The sequence below is a fragment of the Pieris brassicae genome, chromosome 8 (assembly GCF_905147105.1).
Source record: "Pieris brassicae chromosome 8, ilPieBrab1.1, whole genome shotgun sequence".
NCBI lineage: Eukaryota > Metazoa > Arthropoda > Insecta > Lepidoptera > Pieridae > Pieris > Pieris brassicae.
In genome coordinates this window covers 1,075,088-1,102,079 of record NC_059672.1, presented here as the reverse complement: position 1 = coordinate 1,102,079, position 26,992 = coordinate 1,075,088, and the positions used below count along the sequence as shown (strand labels likewise).

Sequence of the window (26,992 nt, the reverse complement as noted above, 5' to 3'; positions counted from 1 at the left end):
ACAATCTCGCGAGATAGATTACAACTATACATATATCTTTCTCTTGAATCGCTACATACAGTCAGTCAAACTTGAGTAAGAGACAACTGGGGAAGCGTTTCTCGCTTTTCTATTCTATTAATGACAGTTATCCTCCTATTCGGATTACACAAGATCTCGGTTCATCCACCTTTCTTTATAATTTTTCGCAATTATCACGGAATTAAAAGTACTTGGTGGTGGGCTGACCAGTTGTTAAGTGCCTATCTCGTACCTAATCTGCTGTTTTGCTGGTAATTTTTTTCATCTTTTTCTGCTTAGCAAAAAAGTTCTGGTATTTTTATTTTAACTTGTACATATAATTTTTTTCTTTATATATTTTGTAACATTTATGTTTACTTAAATTGTCATACATATAACATAAGAGTATGTAACATATATCAGAGATATAGTAGAATATATGACGTGGTAAACTTCAAATAATAAATAAACAGTATTTACCCGTAATTTTGCGTTCCTGAAACTTCTACAAGTGAGAAAAATTTAAAAATGGATGAGTGAGGTTGATGCCTATACCTCAATAAGCGACAGTTAATGGCGTTTTCTATAGTTTTATGTCCTCTATATATGAGACAGATGAGAGACGATCCTATATATAAGAGAAAATTTGATAACGGTCCTTTGAGCTTTCACTTATCCAGGTTTGATTGTATTTAATTGAGACCGTGGGAAGCGATCTAATACTAAGAAGGTAACGTTAGGATTTTTTTTTTAAATTTATACTCAACGTAAACAAACTTAGTTCCGATATCCCCATTTGAATATTCGTAAGTGGGTCAAATGGATAAATGGTTGTGGCGAAATGAAAAATTCGTCCCGGAAGTCGATTTAGAAGATTAGTTGCGACGCCAGTTTGTCGACTTCTCGTGTATTGTTCGTGTTTAGTCTTTGGAAAATGTGATTTTTCTTAACTGGAAGACTTTAAGGGTCTCATTAGACCGTGTCTATTTTATTCTAATCCCCAAAATGTAAAGAAACACAGACCCTTGCTTTCAGAGTATTATTTATTTAAATCCCACGAGAATGTAAGTGTGTGCTCTTATTTCACCAAGCCTCCTGCTGATCGAAGACAAAATTGTGTTTTAATTTATTTTATTATTATTAATTACTTAAGATGTCACGTGGAACTTGGTGAAATGGTTTTAATGGTTTTTGACTTTGACTTTGTCATAACAAAGTCATCGGCTGTTACGACTATCGGTTTTTACGACCAAAGTAGTCCCTTCGTTATAACTGTAGTTCCCATTGCAGATTCTATTATATATTCTTATATATTTACCTTTGGGAGACCATGACAAATACTAATGGCAGTACAAACCTTAGTACTTGGCCTCAGATTTCTGTCTGTGTTTTTTATTAATAGGCATGTAGACCTTCTGTGACTGACCTAAGACTTTTTGGATCTGAGGCATGACGGTTTCCCCACAATGTTACCCCCACCGTTTGAACGCAATAAAATGAAAAGCCACTACACGCTGCCCTGGAAGACTGATGGTCTTATCATCACATATTGAACCTACCTTAACAACTTGACGTCCCAAAGCGCCAGCACTTCAGGAGGTCGGGAGGCGCAAAGAGCCAGGCGAGGTCCACAGGCGTGTAACCGTACTGGACCAGCTTTTATTCCCGTAGAAGAAGGTGCTGATATGATTACTGCTGCAAATTCTTTGCTGCTTCCTAAGTTGTGTTGCACCTGGAAGTACAATAAGCTTTAAACGGGCATGATTACTTAAATATAGACATTTAAACGATGTGATTACGATTCAATAGAGACGGAAACAAGTTTAAGACACTCTTGAAACGCTGGCAACACACTTGCGAACCTTCTGGCAATGAGTGTCCACAGTCGGCGGCATTACTTAATATCAGGTGAGCCAGGAGCCCGCTGCCTCGTCTTATATTAAAAAAACTTTTGGCCCAGTATCCGAGTTGTGTCAACAGCAGCTGATTCGTTCATCGAACATTTTGTGTTGGTTATCTTTTTTTAATCCTGGAGCTACGCTTATTGGGAGATTATAATGATGATGCAGCCCTCGATAAATGGACTGTCTCCCACATATTTTTAAAGGCCACGAACTTGCTAGCCTTCTGGCAATGTGAATGTCCATGGGCTTGTATTAGTTAACATCAGGTGAGCCCACTGCCCGGTTGCCTCCATACATTAAAAAAATAGTATCTACTTTTATTTTGAATATTAATATATGAAGCATGGAGTCATGGGCGGGTTTGAAATACAGTTATTTTTATGGAACCCCTATATATGTTACTGTGTAACAAAACGCTTAAAATAGTACCTAGCTATGGACAGCGGCTTCACTCGCACATAGTATATACATGTAAAAATAAATAAATTACAAAAAAAATCAGAGGCGCTACATCGTTTTTAGTTCAGGGCCTCAGATTTCTGTATCTGTTTCATGATAATTTGTCAATCTAATGGGCAAGTAGGTGATCAGCCTCCTGTGTCTATCACATGCCGGCGACGCCACTTTTTGGGCCTAAAATCCGGTTTCTTCACGATGTTTATCTTCCCTTTTGAGGAAACGTTAAATAGAAAGAAAGTCCATTGGTACAAAACCGGGGATCGAACCTACGACCTCAGGGATGAAAGTCGTACGCTGAAGCCACTAGGCCAATACTGGAACATATACTAGAATTAATATATTTTTATATATTAAATATATTGTACCCATAAACCATATTAAAAATGAGGGTAGGTTCATATTGCCATTCCTCTTTATATATCTTTAAAAGTATTTACCTTAACCCTCCACTGAATTAAAATCTCTCTGGTATCAAATGCCAGTACTGGAACAACATCCTCACAAAGTATGGCGAGTGTGTTCGACTCCTTATCAAGTGTGAAACCAGACTCGAACCCCAGATACTGCTGCAGCGATAACGATGCCTTCGTCTGGCCGTTCTTCTGTCTCTCTTTTAGGTCTTTGTAGAGTTGGAGATGAACGCAATCTGTAAGATGATAACTATGAATTAATATATATATATAAAGTTAATTAACGTTTTTTTTCTTAATTAGCATATTTACGTAATCCCCTATTTGGCCTTTGTAGTGCAGCCATTTTGAAACCAACCATTAAAATCTGTTCTGGGTCTTAGCCAGGATTTCACAAATTGTGCAATTTAAATATTTATGCAAATAACATATAAGTTAACGTTTTTTACCGGTCTATTAATGACTTTTACATAGCATTTAAGCGGGAACACTTGAATGAGAAACGCGTCGGTGAGAATACGATTCACTATATTCTTATACACACATGAACATAACAAAATATATAACTCTAATTGTACTGTTTCACCTAGAACTGTCTTTTCTTGGGTTGAAACATATTTTACGCTTTTCTTGCCAGTACTTAATCTTAGGATGAAATGGCGGTATTATTGACACATGTCACTTGACAGCTGATGTTTGACGTTTAAAGGTGGGGTGGATATACAGCTGTATAGTTAAGATATGTATTGCAGCTACAAATAATAGTATGTTAGGTTAAGTTTTTTTTAATAATTTGTAAATTTTATTAATAATCTGCGGCTGAGGTGGCGACATGACGGATGTAGCTAAACCAATAATTAGATATTTTTTAAAGTATTTATACGTCATATACTGTTTTAAAATATTTATAAAATCTGAACAGTCCACATAAAAGCGTTGTTAAGGTCGTGAATTGTATAATTTATCAAAGATCAAAATGAAGCACGAATAGACTTCCTTTGTCTACGGTATTTCCTTATTGTCTACTGATTTTTCCAGGAATGTCTAGACTTATGAATTGTTAATAGTTAGAATTTTTATCAAGACAATAAAAGCTAAAGGCTATAGCGAAAAATTCTTTAATGTTCACAATTTGAGTCAGAATTGACTCCATGTTCATATGAGAACAATACTTAAGTACAAATGATTCAAATTAACTATTGAACAAAGGCATAAACAACAAAAGGAAACCAGAAACTACAGAGCACAGATTAAAGAAAACAATCAAAGCTTAAACATTTGAAATTCGCTGATTAGAACAGCCGAGTCACGTCGCGCCAATTAGAAAACGCTCCCAAATTAATTTGAAAATGGAACACTCGATTTTGACGTAGTGGATGTCATACGGGAGTTATTAACATGCAATACTGGCCCTTATAACCGTAAATTACGGTTTAAATTGCTCTAATACTAGTGGCGTCATAGATAATACATCTTGATGTCATTTATGCTAGTGTAAGGGAAAATTGACTCTGTGCTTTTAGTCTATGGATAGAATTTGTGTGCGTTATTTGACATGTAATTAGTAAGCGCGCGACGAAGACCATATTTTTAATAACATAATTTGAAAACAGATAATAAATTATGCAAATGATAATTTAATGTGATAACATGGCTTCAGAGCATCTGTTTTAAGGCTTTTTAGGTTAATTTTTATGGTTATTACATTTTAACCAAGTATTCAATTAGTTTTATAGTCACAAAGTAATATGTGGCAATATCAAATTTCAAACAGAAGTTCAAACTCAATTTAAACCATATCAGATTTAATACCTCTATAAACTACTTGTTTTATTATTCTATACCAGGAAGGAAACGTGATTTTTGTTAATCTATTTCAAACTTTCCTACGAAAATCACAATAATGGTTTTTTTATGTAATATGCTTTAAAAATTAGGATAGACATTGATTTATCACAAAATATAACAACAATCACGGGTTTAAATTTTGTCTTATAAACACAATAATCTTTACAGTAAATTGTCAATAAATCGTATAATATGTTAACAAAGAATTTGTTGTTCTTTGTTTTGTTTATGGCAATTTTAACTTTATGCTTGTCCTTTGTTATCTTTAATCATCTCTAGGTATGTCATATATCAACATAACATAGTCTGTGCAATAATGGCGGTTTTATTAACAGTGTTCATTTCAATTCGCATCTCGTACTGACCTACATAGACTCACGATTCTTTGAGAAATTATATAATATCTTGAGATAAAATCATTACACGTAATGGCTACGCAGTGTAGATGCTTTTAAATGTACCACAATTATTATACAGGATTTTATTGTACTGTAATCTGTGTCAAGTTAGTACTAACCTCTTTTTTCATAAAAACTAAAGCTCAAATCTTTTAAAACTAAATACTCTTTCGTCTCTTTCTCTCAAATCGTGTTACGCTGTGATTACAAGGGACATATGTTGTAATGTAATTTTTATAGTCTTTTTATTTAATTTTATAGTCTCAAATATTGTATTGTTTTCACATAATAACTGAACAGTGTTGGCTTAGTGGCTTCAGCGTGCGACTTTCCTGAGGTCGATCCCGGCTTTGCAACAATAGACTTTCTTTCTATGTCCGCATTGATTCGAACAGTGAAGGAAACCGGCGTGTGTCAGGTACAGGTTGATCACCTATTAGATGATGTCTACACCACAAAAGGTAGCGCCGCTGCATTTTTTTTTCACATAATAAATACGTTTTTATAACAATTTCAGAAGACAATCACCTCAGCTCAGAGCAAAGGCATAGAGTATAGACATTATTTATTTTGAATCTGTGTTAGAAAAGATTTAAACCGTTTTGAATGGAAGGCTTAAGTATAGTAGATATAATTAGTGTCGTAGAAATATTAATGGATTGTCAATACTTTCGCTGTCTGTTTAGAGAAGCAGCAGGTGATATGGCAGAGAGTGGCACAGTGCAGAGAGGAATGGCGCGATATGGAGGAGACCAATGTCAAACCAATGCCGTTAGCACTGCACTTCTTGCGCTCACTTTATGTAATTTTATTTCTCATAGTTGCCTGGAGATCACTTGAAATATATATCGAGATAAGACCGTAATTTGCTCAAAATTTTATTTAATAATTTTAAGTCTACTGTATTTCTGTATAATTGCAACGAAGTTTATAGTTAATTAAAATTAAATCAATATTATTAGACATATTTTTTTAAATTAATAAATTTTCGGACTGCTCCGTTTAAAATGACGTTGTAAAACGATTTATGTCGTAATCCTATAGCATCATAAATAATACACACACACATATATATGACAAAAATATTATACTAAAGATATAGCCAAAGATGGAATACATAATATACAAAAAGGTTGAAACGTTAACTGAGTAATACCTAATAGGGTGTGATGTTGTGGAAGGTATGTTCGTGAGGGTGTGTATGTGTGTGTGCTCATGATGCAGGTTATACACTCTGGACATTATTAATACTCCTACTAAGTATATTCCGCGTCCATGATAAAAAAAAACCTATACAAATGTACAAGGAAAATTATTTGTAGGCGAATTTACGAATTCTCAGGGATCGTTAAGCATGTGAATAAGTAATGGCCTGCCTACATGTATAATACAGTGAATTTTGTATGAACATCACTGAATATGTATGGTTTGCATATAAGTTTCTCTCTGAAGTCCTTGTGGCGTTATTAAATGTGACCTTTATCCACAAATAATACTATTTTACAAATAGATTTTTAATATCAAGGAAGGATATGTACCTGAGCTTCCCTACATTGCTGCAGTTCCCTGAAAGGGCATATGAGTGACGCTAGACATCCAGTTTGCTGGACAGAAAACGGGTGCCCAATACCCACTAACGCATACGTCGGGTGCATTCCGCCCAATAGCGAAATACCACTGAGGACGCATTCTAATGGGTCACGGCAATTGTCAATTTTATAAAGATTATGCTGGTTTATATCCAAATAATCGGACAGATCTTAGGGCGATTACAAGCTTCTTGAACAGATTTTCCACTGATTGGTTCTCCGTAGCATTGATGTTGAATAGATATTCCTGTTGCAGTGCTTGATTTCAGGTCATATTTCGTAAAGGATATATATGTTACACTAATGACATCTAATTAACCAGCTCATCCACTGGCTATTAACGCGAGTTATATAACGAATTGTAACGTACAAGTGTGTGCTCTGTGACAGGCCCAATAAAGAGGTTTTTTATTTTTCTCCACACAATGTTGATTGGAGGGAGGTCCGAAACCCGTCTATAAGTTTACAAATTAACAATTTAAGAAATACTAGGCTTATTTATTGAAGGAAATTCAGTTTAGTTGTAAAAGCAGAAAATGTCTCAGTAAAGAGCGGAAAATGGTTGTAAAATGAAGAAAAACCGCCCGTCGCAGTCACGTAGTATCCGAACGTGATTCGCAACCTCTCAATAACGACATTTTTGGGAAAATCACTGTCTATATAGTATTTTTACCGATTCTCCTGATAAGATAAAAATGTAGTTGGCAAAAAATAAATCAGCGAGCCTTTTTTAGGTCTGGGACTCTGATTTTTTTATCTCTTTCATAATCATTTGTCAATCGAATAGGCAAGTAGGTGATCAGCCTCCTGTACGTTACACACGTCTTCGCCGTTCGATGGTATAATACGCATAGAAATAATGTCCGTTGTTGCATAGCCAGGGATCGGACTCACGACCTCAGGGTTGAGAATCTCACGCTGAAGCCTAGGCCTAACACTGCACTGCTGTAAACAGAACACAAATGTAAAACTACTACTATCTGTAATGTTTACAATGCCTAAATGTATTCTTGTTCATAACTTAATACGTTTTAAAAGTGTCTTAAAAAGTAATGTTTATTCATCTAAACATCGTACGGTTTTGTTAGGCTAAGTACTCTTTATGTGAGATCCTGTCAAGCGACATCTGTTAAGTTGAAGCCATAAAGACGGCGTTCAAAATCTAGAGACCAACAATCATGTTTTATATTTTGAGAAAAAGTTTATAACGGTAGAATAGTTAGTGTATATATGGAATTATATATTCGGGCATATGTTATATATGTAGGGCAGTAAATATTATTAAACTTAGACAATATACGTACGATAAGTAGGTACATTAATAGATAAAATAAAATTAAACATTAAATAAATGGCAACATACAATTTTAAAGAAATAATTAAATTGTAATATATGCAATGTTGACGTAGTGGCTTCAACGTGCGACTCTCATCCCTGAGGTCGTAGGTTTGATCTCCGGCTGTGCACCAATGGACTATCTTTCTATGTGCCATTAACATTCGCACGCATCGCAAAAGTCGACGGCGTGCGTCAGGCCTAGAAGGCTGATCACCTACTTGCCTATTAGATTTTTTTTTAATGTGATACAGGCAAACGGGCAAGAGGCTCACCTGATGTTAAGCGATACCGCCGCCCATGGACATTCACATTGCCAGTAGGCTCGCAAGTGCGTTGCCGGCCTTTCAAGAATTGGTACGCTCTTTTCTTGTAGGACCCTAAGTCGAATTGGTTCGGAAATACTTCAGTGGGCAGCTGGTTCCACATAGTGGTGGTGCGCGGCAAAAACTGCCTTAGAAAACGCTCAGTTGTATTAACAAATGGTCATGAAATAGATATAGAAATCTGAGGCCAAGACCTAAAAAGGTTGTAGCGCCGTTTATTTTTTATATTATTATAACATAGTATTTTTTATCCACTAAATAATTAGTAATCTTCTGCTTGATATATCAAACTATTACTACGAAAAAAGTTCTTAAAATAATCTAAGAGAAAAATCGCTCCTGTAATGGCGGGATCAAGGATAATAAAATGTAATTTACATTTAACCGTTTTCGAAGGCTTCATCTACTAAAAACATCACTTTGCTTCAAACAACATATAGTATTCAAAAACTGTCCTGTTTTTTTATCGATTTAAGTTACGTCATGCAGGCTAACTAAATAATTTATTGATATGTCTTAATAAAACAATGTATACTCGTATCTAGAAAATACAGTTCCAAGCTTAAATAAATGTGACACAAACTTGGAACAACTGATATGATAGGTTTTGTTACCTGTACTATTAATATAATATCTTTAAAGATACCTAGCAATCAGAACCTTTAATTAAAGCTTTGCCAATTACTAATGCAAGGAATAAAAATACATTTGAGTCAAATTTTTATAAGATGTTATATATAATAAAATTATTTATTATACTCACCAAAATGTACCAATTTCAGGGGCGGCTTAAATGTAGAAAAGAAAAGTATGTTGCAAGGTACATTTAATACAATTCTTGTTTATGGCTTTTATTTGTGCCAACCAAGGCACATAAATCCTGCATTACAATCGACAGCGAACGACTGTCACTTCCAGTTGACAGATCTAACTATCTGTTTACATAATATGTTAAATGTCCAACGCCATCTATTGGTGAAGTCTGTATTTGGTTTATTCCATTGCATTTTTCATTTTGGTGTAATTCGTAATTGTGATTTTTTTATAATATGTAACGGACGTATTTAACGAAAATTATAGGACTGACGTAGGTCCGGTCCATTTTGTTTTCAGCCTACTGATGTATAGAACGACAAAGGAAAAGATGGCCAAATGACGTAAGAGACTAGCGGGAAAAAATTGAATGAACTTGGATTGGATTGCTCAAGACAAAAAGAAGAAGAAGAAAAATATGAAGGAGTATTGTCTTTTGATAACAAGGCTTTTACACATTAAGAAAACACTTTTTAAACGGATTGAAGCTATGTATTATTATTATAAACTTATAATTATTTACATAATTTTAAATTTTCCGAAGTTTCGCGTGCTTTACAGCGTGCATGGTCACAGTGACTGAGACAAACGGTGTTGAATGTCAAAAGTATCACAGCTGTAGAGAAAGTTGTGTTATCTGTATTTATTTCCCCGGAGTATGTATCGCCTAAAATTTAAATTAAAAATTATGTAAATAATTATAAGTTTATAATAATAATACATAGCTTCAATCCGTTTTCTAAGTGTTTTATTAATATGAAGGAGGCTTTTATCCTATAACTTATGATAAGAAATCTAAGTCTTTTCCTTCACATGAAACTGGATACCGCTATTTTGTCTTAAAGTTTACATTTTAAAACCAAAAACATTTTTTGATCTTCGGAGGTTTAAAAACGTTCCCTAAAGGCAAACACTATACCCAAGATCACCTCTATCTTAATGACAGTTAACCCATGGGTCGATAGTGTTAAATTTGTCCCCGTCTGCGGTCCAACCTGAGTTTTCCTCGTAAATTTCCGCAAAGCCGGCTGCCAAACTTATATTAAGACTAGCGTGAAAATTACGAGAGTGCCTAGACTGTTTCAGGTACTAATTTATAGGCAAAGTGTTTAATGTTTTAAGGATTTTATAGCGCAGCTAATAATAAATAAACTTAATTTCTACAATAACACAGTATTTTTTGTGTGTAAGTTTCTGTATTGAAATAGTTTTCAGTACGTAATTCAATATTAAAATAATTTGGATATAAAAAAGAACTTCATATTATTGTAATATACAAGACTTCAAGAAAAGAGGGTACACTCTTAAAAGTCTCACACACACACACACACAGGCAACGCATTCACGAGCCCTATGGAATTGAGAGTGTTTAGGGGCGGCAAAAACTAATTTTTCATGTGTTTATTAGATATATTGACTTCAGGTTATTTCATTAAAAAATGTGATACGTGGAAGAGACTAGACTCCGGAGCGTTAGCGCAAATATTTATGCATTTTAAGAAAAAATAAAAAGCATCTAATAAAAGCTTCAACGCTTTTAATTAAGGCAGATACACAGCTAACAAAAGACGTAAAAACAAGGATAAAGATTAAAGTTGGCGCCTGGTGTGCCGGTGACCTCAGAGCTGGTGCTTTCCTCGCTCAGTGAAGAAGTAACGCATTACAGCGAGGAAATGCTGCCAGCGTTGAAGGTACACTGCCACAGGGATCAAACTTTTTAAATTTCTTTCAGTCTATTTATCCATTATTAATTATTACTATCTCGGTAAAGAATATTGTAAATATTGTTTAATTGTATTATATATCTAATAAAACAATTTGTACCTAGAACTTGCAACAAAACTCGCTAAACAGGACAATTGTACAATTATTAAGTAATTAAAAATAATCAAGATTTAGACCGGAATATATTCTATAATAACTGATGAGAACTCTTGATGATTATTAATTTACATAGTAATAATATAAAATCGATAAATCGAAAGTTACACCTAATTTTGGCAGGGATAGTGTACCTTTAACACTCATCAGTAAAAGTGTTAGCTTTAAAATTAACTTAACGTCCGTCGTGTTCAGTATGTAGTACATAACTACTGTACTTGCGAAGTTGAATGCCAATTGGGACCTGAAAGTGTATAAGAAATTTCCATAATTGTGGACAATTTAGATCGGATTCATGTCATGGACTTTCCGCTAGTTAGCGATCGTGACGTGAATGACACGTACGTGTCAATAATAGCCAGTTATTTGGCAGAGGATAATTCGTGGTTATTTTAGTTAACAGTTAAGTCTTTCGGCTATTCTAGTTAACGCAGATAATAAGCCCTTGTAAAATTATGGGCCGATTATGTATGTTTGAGATTATGTCATTTTAAGCCCCTAAGAATATTTCAAAATTGTAGTAAATTTAAATTACTTAATCCTATAAAAAGACTGTCAATTATTTAAATAATTGCAAAATCAAATCGAAATAGCATTTTAAATGTGAATAAGAGATATTATTGAATACTAGTATCCTGTATTTGGCTTCCGCTGCACATATTTTAATAGAAATAAATAAATTAAAATTGGTCACTCAGGCATAGTGTAGCATTCAAATGAATTGTTAATATTATTTTATAGTAGGCTTCGGCTGAATGATATTTTGCAATTTTGGCAATACAGTAACGTATACCGTATGTCACCTATAACGCGTTTTCGTATAACGAGATTTTTGTCCCCCATATAACGCGGTATTTGCCCTTCTATAACGCGGGGATTTATAAAGTTATATTTCTGTAGTGTGAAAGTTATGATTTGTCAAGTCCATAATTAGTTTTGGGTACCTTTGCATCTGTTTTGTTGTGTTGTTAGGAAATCAAACTGAATAACTTTATTTATCCGATCCAAATTTTTGAATTGTTCAAAATTCTTTTATGAGAATACTCCTACAACGCGATTGCCAATAACGCGTTAACTACCGTGTTATAGGGAGATTACTGTACACACAGCCCTTATTAATCAGTACATTTATTACATATACCTAGTGAAAAGTACAAACAAATTTAGAGAAAAATAAAAAAAAAAACTGCTCGTGGCATGTGCTATGAAAATTATCTTAAAGAAAAATCACAAATACAAATGTAGGGCAACAGTTAACGGTGTTGACAGGATGCTGACGACAACACAATCAGCATGTTACCTGTCGACGACATGCTTAACTCCATTTTTTTCATATTTCACCGTTTTCTTAATAGCGTCGAGTGGCCATGAGGTGGAGTTTTAGGGGATTTTTTATCGTCTTGAATACTATTGTAATTATTTATTATTATTATTGTAAGTCTTTATTGAAATTGAGAAATAGACTTTTGAAATAAATGATTTTTCAATTCGACCGTTTGTTCTGTGTTCGCTGATAATTTCTTCGTTTGTAAACCGATTTTGATGATTATTTGTTTGTTGGTAAAAAGATATTAGGAGAGTACGGGATAGTATGCACAAATTGAGGGAAATCTATTAAAAAAATGATTTGTTCATCGGTTTTTTTAATTCATATGTTAGTATGATTTTTAACATTATAAAAATTACATGCTTCCGTTAATAGCAAGATGTGAATGTTTTTGTTTTGTTGTTCACCTTTGGGTGAACTGACAAAAGTTCTTTATTTAGTTTGATTAATTATTATTTTCTAATGTTTCATGTAGTTTTTGGAAATAAATGAAGTAAAGTTTGTGACTATCATATAGTTAACTGAAAACAACCCATAAAAGCGATAAATAAATTAAAATAATTTAAAACTTAATTGTAAACACTTCATACAATTTGCTGCATATTTTCAGGAAATCAACTCTATGTTAAATTAAATATAAAACATAACAGTACTTATATTTTAAAATACAAAAATAACTTTCTGAACTTAGCGTCTACAATCTAAAAATACGACTAAAGGACTGGCTCATGAACATACCCTAAGCAGAGTTAGAGCTTCTTCTGAGGCCTAGTATGTAGTTACAGACTTTATTCATTCACTCACTGACTCACTCACTCACTCACACATTTGCACTCACACGCTCACTTATGCACTCAAGCGTGTTGATAACAGTTAAACATCAATAACAAAAAAAAAGGATGTAACTAAATTATATATAAATTAAATATTTTAAGGAATGTATAACTAAGTTTCTTATGAAAGAGCTAGAAACCCTGACACAGGTATTTTTTAATTAAAAAGGTTCCCAAATCTTACACATTGTAATGAATATGTACTTAAAATGAATTAACATATTTTATTTATTTATTATTATTTGAACTCGACTTCGTCAACACAACTCATAGTCACAGCACCACTGGTCTTGTGTCAGAGTTTTCGATATTTTCTTCGCTGAACGAATTTTTATTGAGTTAGCGTAAAGCGAAGTTTCATAACTTAGCGTGAATTATTTATTGATATTAAGACGCTTTGTGAATTCCTTATAGATTCTGTAAAATAAATTGCCTTATAAAGTTTTCAATTTATTATCAAAAAAACAAAGTCTTCATTTTCATACTTTATTTTAGATATTCGTTTATAAAAAGTTTATATTAGAAGCTTACTATATACAGAAAGGAACACTGCCACAGATACCAAACTTTTAACTTAACCAATGGTTAAGAATATTGGTAATATATATATATACATTTAGCTATAATAACTAATTGAACTTAGCGGATGGTTATTTTTCATTGAATTATAATGTGTGACAGCTGGATGTTCCGTACTTCACATTACAAACTAAACAAGTATTAAGAACAAAAAGGCATTTTAGGAACTTGCTTTACAGCTGCTATTACCTTAGAAACATTTTATTATATTAACTTTAAAAGTAGACATAAAATATTTCCCTCTATCAACGTGTTTACGCGAACCCATTAAAAAAGTAAACATGCAACGCTGCATCGTTTTTAATTCAATGTACACAAATCAGGAAAGGGATTTCATACTTACATATTTTTTACATATAACGGATACAATTGGATAACTATATCAATCGCATCTCACACACAACAGTTAACAAAAACGTAGTCCAAAAACAGACGGCGTGTCAGGCGCAGAAGGCAATATGATCTATGAATAGAGGCCTACGGGCGTTGCTAAGCATTTATTATAACTCTCAATAATAAATAGTAATAATAAATGACCGCGACAATTGACAGGTCTATAAAGCGCCTAAAGTGGAAATGGGTGGACTATACATTCCAAAGGGATCTAAGTGACACTGCCAAACAAACTCTCGATTGGAATCAAGGCAAAAGGAAAAGTGGCCGCCCAAAACAGACGTGGCAATGCATCATTGCCGAGAAGAAGGAAGCTGAGCAGTGAAATGAAGTACCCAGAACTGATCGGGCTGGGATACGCTGGATGACCGCTGCCTCACTTGGGGCTATAGTCTAAGTCAGTTAGTCAATACTCACAATAGATTTAACTTAACAAAACTAAATAAAATTGCTATGTTTCATACATTGCTTTGCTGTATCCCTGTGTATACATACGCTGTAGATTAAAAAAAATCTCAAGTATTTGCAATATTTGCAATTTATTTACAGCCGTAGTGCTAGTAAAACATCTCTATAAATCAAATTGTGATAGAGGTATTATTTATATCGTAAAAAATTAATGTATGGTTGTATCAAAACTAACAAAAAAACCTATGTTCTCTTAATTCAACCGAAACAGCTTTCGGAGTTGAAAACTTTTAAAAGTCCATTTTCATTTTGAGCGGTTTCCGTTCCCGTGAATATCGATTTAGCCGTAAAATTCCGTGAACGTGGAGTCGTTGCAAACACGTGTTTTTGTTTTCCATTAATTTCGGCTTAGAATTGTCAATGCTTCGAAACAATTGACAACTAACATATAACGGTATAGTTCCGCTAACATATTTCGTTAAGTTATCAATAACAAGTATCATATATAGGTATAGTGATAACATTTATTATTATAGGTCAATGACCTAGGCCATCTTTGTGCAACGGACTAAATAAAAATATGTTTATTATGGAACTTAAGATACAATGTAGTATCTATGTAGTATATATGTACGAAAGTATCTCACACACACTAATGTAGGCATCTATAACTTTTGTTTTTCGTCTTAATTTTTCGCTTGTTACATTATGTATTCTTCTCACCAATTCGTAATGAGGTTGTTATTGTCGGAAAAAAATATTTTTCCATTGTTTGTAATAAATGTCAGCTGTCAGCGATAATATCTTTATGACGAGGTGACATCTGGTTTTGATTGTGATTACGTTAAGAATGTCGCAGCGTGAGTAACGTGTTTTTTGTTTTTATAGGCTACCTGAAGATATTTTTCTAGGCCTCTGTGTGGTTTAGGTTTTGGAAAGCAGACATCTTATTTTAGTTGCTCGGATTGTTCTCTATAGTCTATGATTATAGGCATTGAATTCGCATAGATATGACGATAAAATAAACTTGTTTTTTTCTGGATTTCTGGGTGAAAGTTTTGGCTAGCTGACCTCTTAACGTAGATGCTTGACCATACTGGGTACGGCCCTCTGAACATTCTCTATAGGCTATAATTTTTGATGATGATAAAATACTCAAAGATACATTTTCATATTTAACCAGTCTGATAACTTAACCGGTATTAATATCTAAGAGAAAACGCGAAACCCAAATACGTGTAATTTTTTAAATAAATTTATATTAAACATAACAGTTAAACAGTTCGCACGATATTTCATAACTCAGTGGTAACATAACTTTCGAACAGTCTGAGTTTATATTTCGACAAATATTATAATCACTTTATAATATTAGTTGTCAAAATCAGATTAGTGTAAAAATTCACCTTCACTTCGACCTTTAATTCGTACTTCCTCCACTCCATTGAGCTTTCATACTGCCCTTGATCAACACCGCGACGGCCCAAGCCAAGCATCGCAGAAGACGCCCTTGCGCTGTCGTGGGAAATAGCTCATACCGGCCGAGCTACGCTCGCCAATACAGCCCGATCTGAGCTGTAAAGGCCCTAAAGCCAACATCGAGATTCCATTAAAAACAAATAACAACATTAGTAAAGATAATAAATCTGTATTAAGATTGTTTTAGAGCGCTTTTAAGAATTTCACATTCATTCTTAAAATATTAACGTAGTACATAACATAAGACATATGTTACTATATCTGACTTATGTGTAGGTTGTGTTGATAAATTATGTTTGCACTATGTATGTATTCGTCAACTATACACCAAATAGCAATCCAAGATTATTAATACACGTCAAAGGGTCGTCAATCAAGTGCCAGATCTAATGAATGAGCGCCAGAACTGTTTGACGTAGAGAGAATTAATAACACAAATAATTAAAAACCTACTTTTAACCAAACCCGAAGATTTGTGATGTTCATTATTTGGCTATTTACAGAAATTTAAAAAAAAAAAATTTCAGTCAATATTATAATATTTTTTTCCAACACAAATATACATTATTTACAATATTATAAATCTATATTGTAAACATTAAAATAGACAAATAGAAAATTAAAACAAATGTTTGGTGGCTGGCAGTGTACCTTCAATGCTGGCGTTTCCTCCCTGTAGTGCTTGATACTTATTCGTTAAGCAAGGAAAGCACCAGCTCTGGTCTCACCGGTTTATACAAGGCACCAACTTAAATCTTCGATTAGCGCCTGTGCACTAAAACCCCACGACCCCAAGAGTCTACTCCAATATTATATTTATATTAAAATATCAATATGATTTCAATATACAAATTAACAATATTATCAAACAGTTATTTTAATCTGATAGTCTAAGTCTAACTAACGGTTCAAGGAGTATTAGGAATATATATTAAAAAAAAACTTTTATTACGCGATAACTCACTAGTCTCAATAAACGGTGAGTTTTTTATGTTAACCGTGCGACACTTGTTGAGTTAACTTAGCGTGAATCTCGTTTTGAACTTGACATCTTAACCTGAACATTTACATACAATGGGTTTCCTTTAACAGATCGAAGCATTTGTTTTGATGTTTATTTAAAAGCACATGCTGATGAGTTAAATAAATAAATTAAAGTTTAATAGATTTATCAATGGTCATTATTAGACTACAGCGTTACTGTTCCACCGTGACGTTTCAACTGGAGATCAGGGGTTCATGCGTCCAAAAGAAAGGACTTCCTTGCAAGCATTGCACCCGACAGGGAACAGACTTATAGGGAGAGGACCTTGGCATAGAAAGGGCCATACTCACATCATTCATGGTGGCTGTGATTTTAACAGTTGATGGCGTGGCGGAATGCTGTCTAACAACGCGATTGTTGGGGGCGACGCGGGGTTTTGGTGGTTATGTCCAGTCCCACATAACTCTCTACCAGAAGGCAGTCGCGACGCGGCATGCGTAATGGCACATAATATTTATAACTAATAGCTTCTGGACTTTACTACAAGAGAGTATCTATGTATAAAATATTAATCGAAATAAAATAATAGTATAAAAAACATAAATCAGTGGCGCTACAACCTTTTTAGGTCTAGGCCTATTTCAGGTATATTAAGTCGGTTTCCTCTCGATGTTTTCCTTTGCCGTTCGAGCGAATTAAAAGAAAGTCCGTTTGTGCACAGCCGGGTTTCAAACCTACGACCTTAGGAATGAGAGTCGCACGCTGAGGAGTGGCCAACTATGCTCACAAAAGAATATTATACGTTAATTATCGTTTGTTAATAGTTTAAGGCAAATTTCTCGCTATTCTGTGATTTCTATAACCACAGTGTATATTTATTTGCGTTTAACCAATGTAGCCACTGTCACTTGTAATTATGACATTCCGTGTACATTTCTAGATGGCCGCGAGGTCGTTGACCCGCTCCAGGTGACCATTGCATGAGTCATAGATCAAAACGCAGATTTACGACTAATTTTACTTGGAGTATGGAAAGTAATTTATGTTTAAAATAACAATGTCTATGATAAATATACTGGCACTTAACAGTCTCTATGGCTTTAATATATTGTATTTTCTATTGTTTAGCGATTTCTAATATCTTGAAAATAAATTTAGTTTATGACAAGTTTGTTAATTAGTACATGTGTAATATAAAACGTGTTATTACTGAAAATTATTTTCAACAACACTAGCTTCAAGGGGCTGTTAAATACAAAACCTTCCTAATTATCACGTAATTTGTTGGTGAAAGCAGACCGCTTGGAAGTTTCAGAGTTATAAAGAAAGACTCAACCGTCACAGGAGTGTCAGTCCAGTCATAATATTTGTTCTGTGGTAGGTAATCATAAAACCTGGCGCTGCCTAGTGTCTAAAAAATGGCTTATAGTGACGAAGTATAGCATGCAGTGGTATCCTGTCAGCAAGTAATGCTAAATACAGCAGAACTATAGAGGGAGCGCTCTCAGCAGGTTAGATGACGCGGAGTAAATAGTAGAAGATATTCCCATGTTCTACCTGCTATTTAGTTCGTGCACTAGAGGTCTTGAGCGTAACAGTTATGCCATTGAGGCACCGGTAGAAAGCGAGAGCGACTCCGGAGCCACTTAGACCTTGTACGTAATACCCGAGGTGGTTTTAGTGGGTATTGCTCACCCAATCTCTGAATAGCAGAGCTGGTGTGATTCCCACAAACCACTGCTACTTTCGAATGCAGAGGCAAATGCGTTTCCACCTCGGATATTAAGTCTCAATGGACTATGTAGTCTATCGATAGCTGGATTTTATATATTATTTATTTTTATGTCCGGAACAATTTAACTCAGGGTCCTTCAAGATAAGAGCAGACTAATTTTTAAAAGGCCGGCATCGCACCCTTAACATCTCGACATCCCCCTGTTCTATATAAAACTATTAGGTAAACAAATGTGATATTATAATAAGCAATTAAGCGACATTCCCGAATTACAGGGTCACTGCCGATAACAATAAAAATGATTAATCACTCAATTATTAGCAGACACATTAATCACGATTCGATTGCATTGTTTTCGTTTACACAACTAGGGACCATTTAATTTGTACACAAGTTTTTGCCGTTTTAAATCTTTCATATTATTGATAATATCTACGTATTTAATGAATATTATTTACAATATTCATAAGTAATAATAATAATTAAAACGATTTTAAAAAGGTCGGTCCCCGTGGCAGCGCAGCGCTTGATTTTGATTGAGATGTTTTCGTGTAAATTTGAATTGTGAAACATTGAGTTACGTTGTTTTTACTAAAGAGTTTTAACTATCGTCCGTTTGGAATAACAATAAAAATGACACTGCAGTTAACAATTAACTGATAAGATTGAACTCCGAGTTTCCTGATTTTATTTCGATCCTCGGCTGTGGTTGGACTATGTGGTGATTTAACACTAGCTGGTGAAGGAAAACATCGTGAGGAAACCGGCACTTAGACCCAAAAAGCTGACGGTGTGTGGCACAGAAGGTTGATCACCTGCCTAGAAATGAAAAACAGGTAAAGAAATCTAAGGCCCAGACCTAAGAGGTTGCTATAGTTGCATGATCAGTAATTACACAAAAAGTATTGTTCCAACAAATTCCAACATTTTTTTCACTTTTGTATATCCACCATGGATAGTTAAAGTCATATACTAACGCAGAAATATATGACAATAATAATAAATGACAATAGATTTAATTGTTTATAACCTTTGACCATTGCTATGTATATATCATTGAATTGTTTATCAACAAATCCGGTAGTGATTCATGTTATTCAGCTGAACGCTTTTAATACGACATAGCATATTTATTAGAATATTAAATAATATTTAATAGATAGAAAAAAGTTTATATGACAATTACGACACAAAAGTCCGCTACCAGAAATCCGCACTGTTTTATTCGTAAACTGGAGTAGTTAACGTAATAGAATAGATATTGTAAACTGTGAATGGAATTTTTTTATTGTACGATTCGGGGCGAACAAGAACGAACACATAACCTTCGAATATGATAGACTAGAGGCGAGACGACGGGCCCCAAACTCGCCTATGAATATAGAATAGGCATAGTATTAGATATATTTGAGGAAATTTTTAAATAAATATATATTTGTACAAAATCTTAATATATATAAATCTCCTGTCACGATGTTTGTCCGCGATGGACTCCTAAAGTTCTTAACCGATATTAAATTAAATTGGCACACCGTGAGCAGTCTGGTCCAACTTAAGAGATAGGATAGCTTAGACCTTTAATTATAGTCGCAATTTGTCTATAATTAATTGACAGTCACAATTAGCTGTTAACTCCAAAATATTCTAACAGATGTCGATACTTTTCGACTGGATTGAGTAAGTAATCAATAGATGGCACTGATATGGTAAACCGACAAACGTGTCATATAAGCTACAATTCAATACCATGTTATTGAGGCTAAAGTATAAATTAAATTTATTTTGTAGTAAACCGTGAAAATCAATTATTTCTTTTTAATTTTTGGTGTTAGCATAGCCAACCACGTGTTACTTAGTCCGAAGTGTAAATCAAATTCAAATTATAGTGACGATAATACAGTGAAATTATTCTTTCGTGTCACGGTATTAAGGCTAAATAAAACCACATTAAGGAGAAACGAAGTTCGCGGGGGCAGCTAGTATGTTTATAAAATAAGGTGACACACCACAAGAGCCGGATTCCGGATATTGGGGAATTTACATACAAAAAATTGTTAGATTATGTTATACGGTTTACGTACATGACGTAATATAGAATACTATATTTACATACATATATATGTGTATATCGTATTACCTTTTCTTTCAATTAGTTATTATGTGAATATAGAACCTATACAATTGTTAGATTTAAGTATTGGTTTTAAAAATTCAAATGAAATATTTATAATTTTTATTACCAATACTTAAATCCGCTTCGTAAAATAAAAAAAAATCTTTTTCTCGTATATATTAATATAAAAACAGTCTCTAACGAGATTCTAAGACAGTATTTGGATTAGACAGACTACATTATTTACAAGCATGCTCAGCGATGTGTCAATTCCCCGAAAGTAGCAGGGGGATGTTGGTCTCTGATCACAGCACAATCTGCTTTTCACAGACTGAGTGAACAATACCTGAAGTACTAAGCCAGGTTATACTGGCTCCATTGTCGCTGTCGCATTCTATCTGAGCGGCATATCCAATCCATCATTAGTGTGAATGTATATATTTAAAAAACTATCTTAAAGTGCTAACCTTATGTAAGGAAGCATCTGATGTGGTCAGTTAAATGGCGGACAAAATCACGACATAAATTAATTAAACTATGAGAACGTGTCTGTCCGATTCACACGATACATGTTTATTGACACCCATTGATCTGCCGGTGGATGGTATTATGCAATATCTTTTCAAATGTCAAATAGTAAATGCATAAACAGGAAATATGTGTTCAAAGCATGCTACGTAATGAGCATTATGACGGTATTGTTTTTGTTTAAAGTTATAGGATATTTCTGCTAAAAAAGATTGCAAGCGATAACTACTGAGTAAAGAGCTTTGCGACATACGGAGTACAGATGTCTATATGTACTCTTAATCCGGCTGGAATCATATGCAGTAAAAATCTTAGGGATTTTCAGTATGGGTTTAGGCAAAATCACAGTACGAAGACCAGACTGAGATTGAGGGGGAGGTTACAGAAATCTCACAGTTATCACTGAACAAGAAGACGATATCACGTTGTGCTTGTGCTCTTTAAATTGCGTAAAATCCTGGGGACGACAAAAAAATGCCGCAACTTAAGTGGCCCAGCCCAACATTATAGAGCGAACGTAGCCTCACGTTGGCTAGAAGAAGTCTAAAAGTGTAGAAGGTTTACCCAGTACTACTGAACTACAGAGTAGAAAAGGATCTGCCGCAACTGAAAGCCAGCTATCTGAAGGTGGTGGCACAGATAGGGAAAGCATTTTGGGTCGCAGACCTTGCAGAGTATACCAAATATTTTCACGTTCAATAAACTTACAATTACGAACTATTGCATAACACGAGCCATCCTGTCCACTCGCAGACCAATTGAATTTAATAGACGCGCCAAATAGGTCTCAAATGGGAAAGAACTAGATAGGGCTACGCCATTATAAACTCTATGCAGCCGTAAATAATTCCTGATATCCTATAACAATATAGATGTCTGTAAAGAAGATGCTACGACTCTAAAAACATTTATAAATAATCAATATAATAAGTGTCCTGTAGGGTTTCAAAGATAAAAGGAAACTAAGACATGTAGAAAATCATCTTTCAGATTCTGAGATCCAGAAAGTTTAGAAGAGCTTAACCTGACTGGCAGAGTGGAGTGCACCATACCTCGTGGTAGATTGCCGAACTACACGACCTTCAGAAATGAAGAAGATATTCTATCCAGAGATCTATTCTATCCGGGGCTTGGTGTCCGAGGAAATAAACAGGTTTGTGAACACAAAAGTCTGGTTTTGACTAAACGGTTCGGTTATAAAACTTTTATAGGCGAAAATATATATTTCAGTAATGTTAAATTACAAGGTAACAACTTTCAACCATAAAGATTTAGTTACTTTGTAAAGGTAATAGTGCTAAAAATAAATTGAATTAAATTACACTTATAAGATGCAGTACACCAGCAGACACACATTTACACACATTTTATTATTCGTGTTTAAATAACGAACCGAACAAAAAAAAAAATAAAAAAAAAAAATGAAATTTAAGTTGGCGCTTGGTATATTGTAGCGGTACCCTAGAGCTGGAGCTTTCCTCGCTCTACGGAGTATAAATATCATAACATGACGAGGAATTGCTGCCAGCGTTATAAAGGTGTACACAATATTTTTCGGGGACAAAACTCTTTATAATTTTAATTTTCTATTAATTCATTTTTAATAATTATTATTTAGGTTAAGTATACTGTAAGTAATGTATATATTTGGTAATAAAAGCTAATTTTAAAAGAATATTAATATAAATCAAAATACTTAAATGTACATGAATATTTTATTTGATATTTATAGTGTCTCTTTTGATGTCATGAAGTGTATACTTCGAGTTAAGGGCCAATTACTATAAAAAGCTGTTTAACTAATTGCGTGTAAGTGTTTCTGTCACAGAAATATGGAATAATATTAAACGTCAATGATTTTATGTATTACTTGTTATTTTTCAAAGCAAATCGTTATTTTCAATAAAATGTATATTTTACAAGAGTATTGACAAGTTTTGGGACATTTTGATATTGCTTAGTTAATTTGTAAGAGCAGTATTGGCTACAGCGTGCAAGACTCATCCCTGAGGGTGGTAGGTTCCATCCCCGGTAAAACAAATACAGTTGAGATACTAAAATGATGATAATGATCAGAATAGTGGTCAAAATAAGATTACTTTGATTATTTTTACATTATCGTGATGTCTGTTGATGGGTTGGCTCCCAGTAGATGCTGAGAGACCACTGCTACTGAAGCAAGATGGACCGAAAGTGATGATGATAAAGTCTTTGAAATATATAATTATGACAGAGAATTTCTTGAGGCAATACGTTTTTGTCTTCACACAATTTTAAATGATTTTGAGAGTTTATTTATTTATACTTGGTTACCATAATAAACATAAAAACAAAAAGTAAGTAGGTTACATAATTTATTAGGCAACAGGCAGCTTAACCTAAGCCTAAGGCTAACAAGCGATTTCTTCCAGGCAACCCACAAATGGGAAAATTCAAAATAACATGCAACTATAACTAAAATAAAATCCAAAGAAAAAATATAAATAATAATATGTATAAACAGATGTCTAAAAGCTCTGCCAAAGGTTAATTGACTCACAATTAATATATATAAGTAGTTCTACTAGTTTAAAAGTTAGTAGGAAATGTAATTGGTATTAAGTTACGTAAAATACTTAACAGAGCACGAAAATGCATACATTACAGACTAAAAATGAATGAAAAGTTTACAGAAAAAAGCATGCATTTTCTGGCGAAAATGACTAAATAAAATCGTAAAGTAAAGCCAGCAAGTTATTGCTATGCGAATCAATACAGCGTACGCTTTAAGAATCAGTAACATTTTCTGTTGACACAGAGCAAACATTTTTTCCCGATATGGGGTTCAATAGCCGTTGAATGTAAATAGGTAGGGCTGTTTGTGTGATAACGATTACGAGAAAAATCATTTCAATCAAATTGCACGAAAAGTATGTAACTAATTTCAAATTTGAACTATGAAACAAGAGCGTAGGATTTCAATCACAGTGATAGGTTAACGGTTAACTGCGTTTTTTATATGAGGTTGCAGTTGCAGACGGGAACACGGATTAAGGAAAACTGTTACCCATGGCGAACATATGGGGCTATTGGGTTTTAGTGGGGACCATTGCACGGCACAGACCGACTTCCACACTCCCCGCGTCACTCTAAATATTGCCCCAGCGCGATCTGGAAAGTCTTTTCCCAATAAAATAGTAATGATTATGAATAGCTTAATTAATCGATGTAGATTAATTTTTCATATAGAAATACATATTTACATACAAGGAGTGAAACTTCTTTATGACCTTATATTTCGAAAATTGATCTTCTATTTACATCTTTACAGAGATTGGTTAAATAAAGTTAAATTAGATAAAGTTTAACAAAAGGCTTTTATTATCATAGACATGAATACAAATAATACAATTATTTCATTTTACCTTATTACTACTCAGATTATTAAGAATTTCATTAATTGTAATAGAATAATTACTATTATTGTTGTCGTTATTATATATGTTTGTTATTAATGGCTGCGAAACTCGAAGCAACCGTGGTAGGGACAAGAAAAAGATGGCACGTAACGGAACAATGTGACGCGTAACTCAAAAATGTGATAAAGAAGTTTCACTTCAAAAATTCACATTCAAATAATTAAATAAATCAGTGGTGCTACAACCTACAACGTAACATAAAAAATCCTTTTTAGTTCTGGGTCTCAGATTTCTGTATCATTTGCCTATAAGCAAGTAAGGTGAGTCAGTTTCCTCATGATGTTTTCCTTCACCATTCGAGCGAATGTTAAATGCGCACATAGAAAGAAAGTCCATTGGTGAACAGCCGGGGTTTGAACCTACGAGTCTGAAGTCAAAACTGCTCTTAATACCATTACCGGATCTACCAAAGTATTGAGAATGCACGGACATATTTGTTGACCTTTTAAAGTTTAGTAAGTTTAGTTTAGTAAGCAACGGGAATCGAAACTCAGGCATCTTTCAAATGGAATACACTATCGAAAGTTTTATCAAAATGCAGCCGTAAAACATTCGTCATACTTTGAATGTCAAAATTCTAAATTACCATATACACAGGACATACCAGTTCTAAAATATTGTTGAAGCAACTGGCTATCATTTAATTAGCTTTTTTAGCATTTAATTATGTTAATTTGCTTCTTTTAAGTGGTATTCTTCATTGCTGAAGGTCGTGTCATTGGTGTCTGCTACCCTGCTCTCCACTTTGTCTATAGCTTCCTTTGACGCAGCTGTTACGGGGAGACATGTGAGACCCTTGAGTTTGTCATACCAGCGGGTTGGCGAACTGCCCCGCGGCCATTAGCCGGTCCACCTAACAGACAAATACCAACAACATCAACAGCTAGTACTTTGGTATGTTCCATCGTTGTACGGATCTGTCTTGGTCAATTCGTGCAGTCAATACTGCCTGGTATATTCGCAATAACGCCATCCAGCTGAACCCTAATGTAGAGGTCGTCACCACAATAATAGAAAAGACTGAAGCGCACGAAGAGAGGCCACTATCACGTGAATGTCGAGGCTTTTCACTTCTTGACATTGTGGGCTTAGTGAGAAGATTGAAAAGGACTTTTGAATAAGTGGTAGTGCACATAACTCTTAAGTCTTAAACAGTGTTAAGTGGGAAAAAAATACCCAAGAACAAAGTGTCTTCCCCTTAATAGAGACTGTAACTGTGATGCTTTCGTAAGTTAAATAACCTTTTTTTAATAATATAAGCTTAAAATTAGTCGTCATTATAAACTGTATCTTTGTTTGTAAAAATTTATAAAAAATATAACCCAGGAAACTATTAAAGCATCTTTTATCTATAAAATTAAGTCGCCTAGGAGCTTTTGAAAGCACGGCCGTACCATCTTTTTCTCGAAGAAGTTCAGGCTATTATACGACCCCCTGTAACTTTGTTGTGAATAAAGCTAGAAGCCTGAAGCCATCGAATAGAAAATCAATGACTTACGAGTAATACATGTTATAATAAATTAGATTTTATAGTGCGATTGCCAAGCCAAGCTATTTATTAAAAACTTAAAAGATTTTTAGTTAATACTAAACTTCTTATAGTGACAATAATAATTTATGGTCACTATAAGAAGTTAGGTTAGGTTAGTAGACTAAAATTTGGACGGCTGATGGTGTGTATCTCGTGTAAATAAACAAAACTTTTTTTGTAATGAGGAATAGATTTCTTTAAACATTAATTACGTAATAACTTATATATGCTTCTCCACAATAAATGAAAACAAATGAAATTCGGACTTCAGTGCTGAGTTTTTGTACGTATGTTGCGTATAATATTATTATAGTTAATAACTGTTTTGGACGCGAAAGTAAGTTTAATAATAGCCGTTCTATTCGAGTAGAGGGAAGTTGCATAAAACATAAGCAAATCCGAAATGACCGAAACTTTAATTTCCCGATCAGCGGTGTTGGGGACCTTCAGAGGGCTCAACCCTCACCCTCAGTTGCTAGAGTTACGTTTTATGGAACAGGGTAAAGGCTGAAGCGGGCTTAGAAAGACCTTGATATGTTATATGAAACTGTGACAATTTTTTTGTGTGTTTATTTGCTATATAATTATGTACATATAGTGCATGTTCGCGGATGCTTGGCAGACCTATGCGACTTCTTTAATACATAGAGTCCTCTCGT

At 34.1% G+C, this 26,992-nt stretch overlaps 1 protein-coding gene across 1 annotated transcript in view; it reads right to left on the bottom strand.

Annotated features, from left to right (window-relative positions):
• LOC123712947 overlaps positions 1-26,992 on the bottom strand; it is a 111,945-nt gene that overhangs the window by 22,300 nt on the left and 62,653 nt on the right. Inside the window, exons 4-5 of the mRNA XM_045666359.1 lie at positions 2,801-3,009; positions 1,560-1,732 (exon numbers count right to left, since the gene is read on the bottom strand). Coding sequence (XP_045522315.1) covers positions 1,560-1,732; positions 2,801-3,009 — 382 coding nt within the window. The remainder of the gene's footprint in view (positions 1-1,559; positions 1,733-2,800; positions 3,010-26,992) is intronic.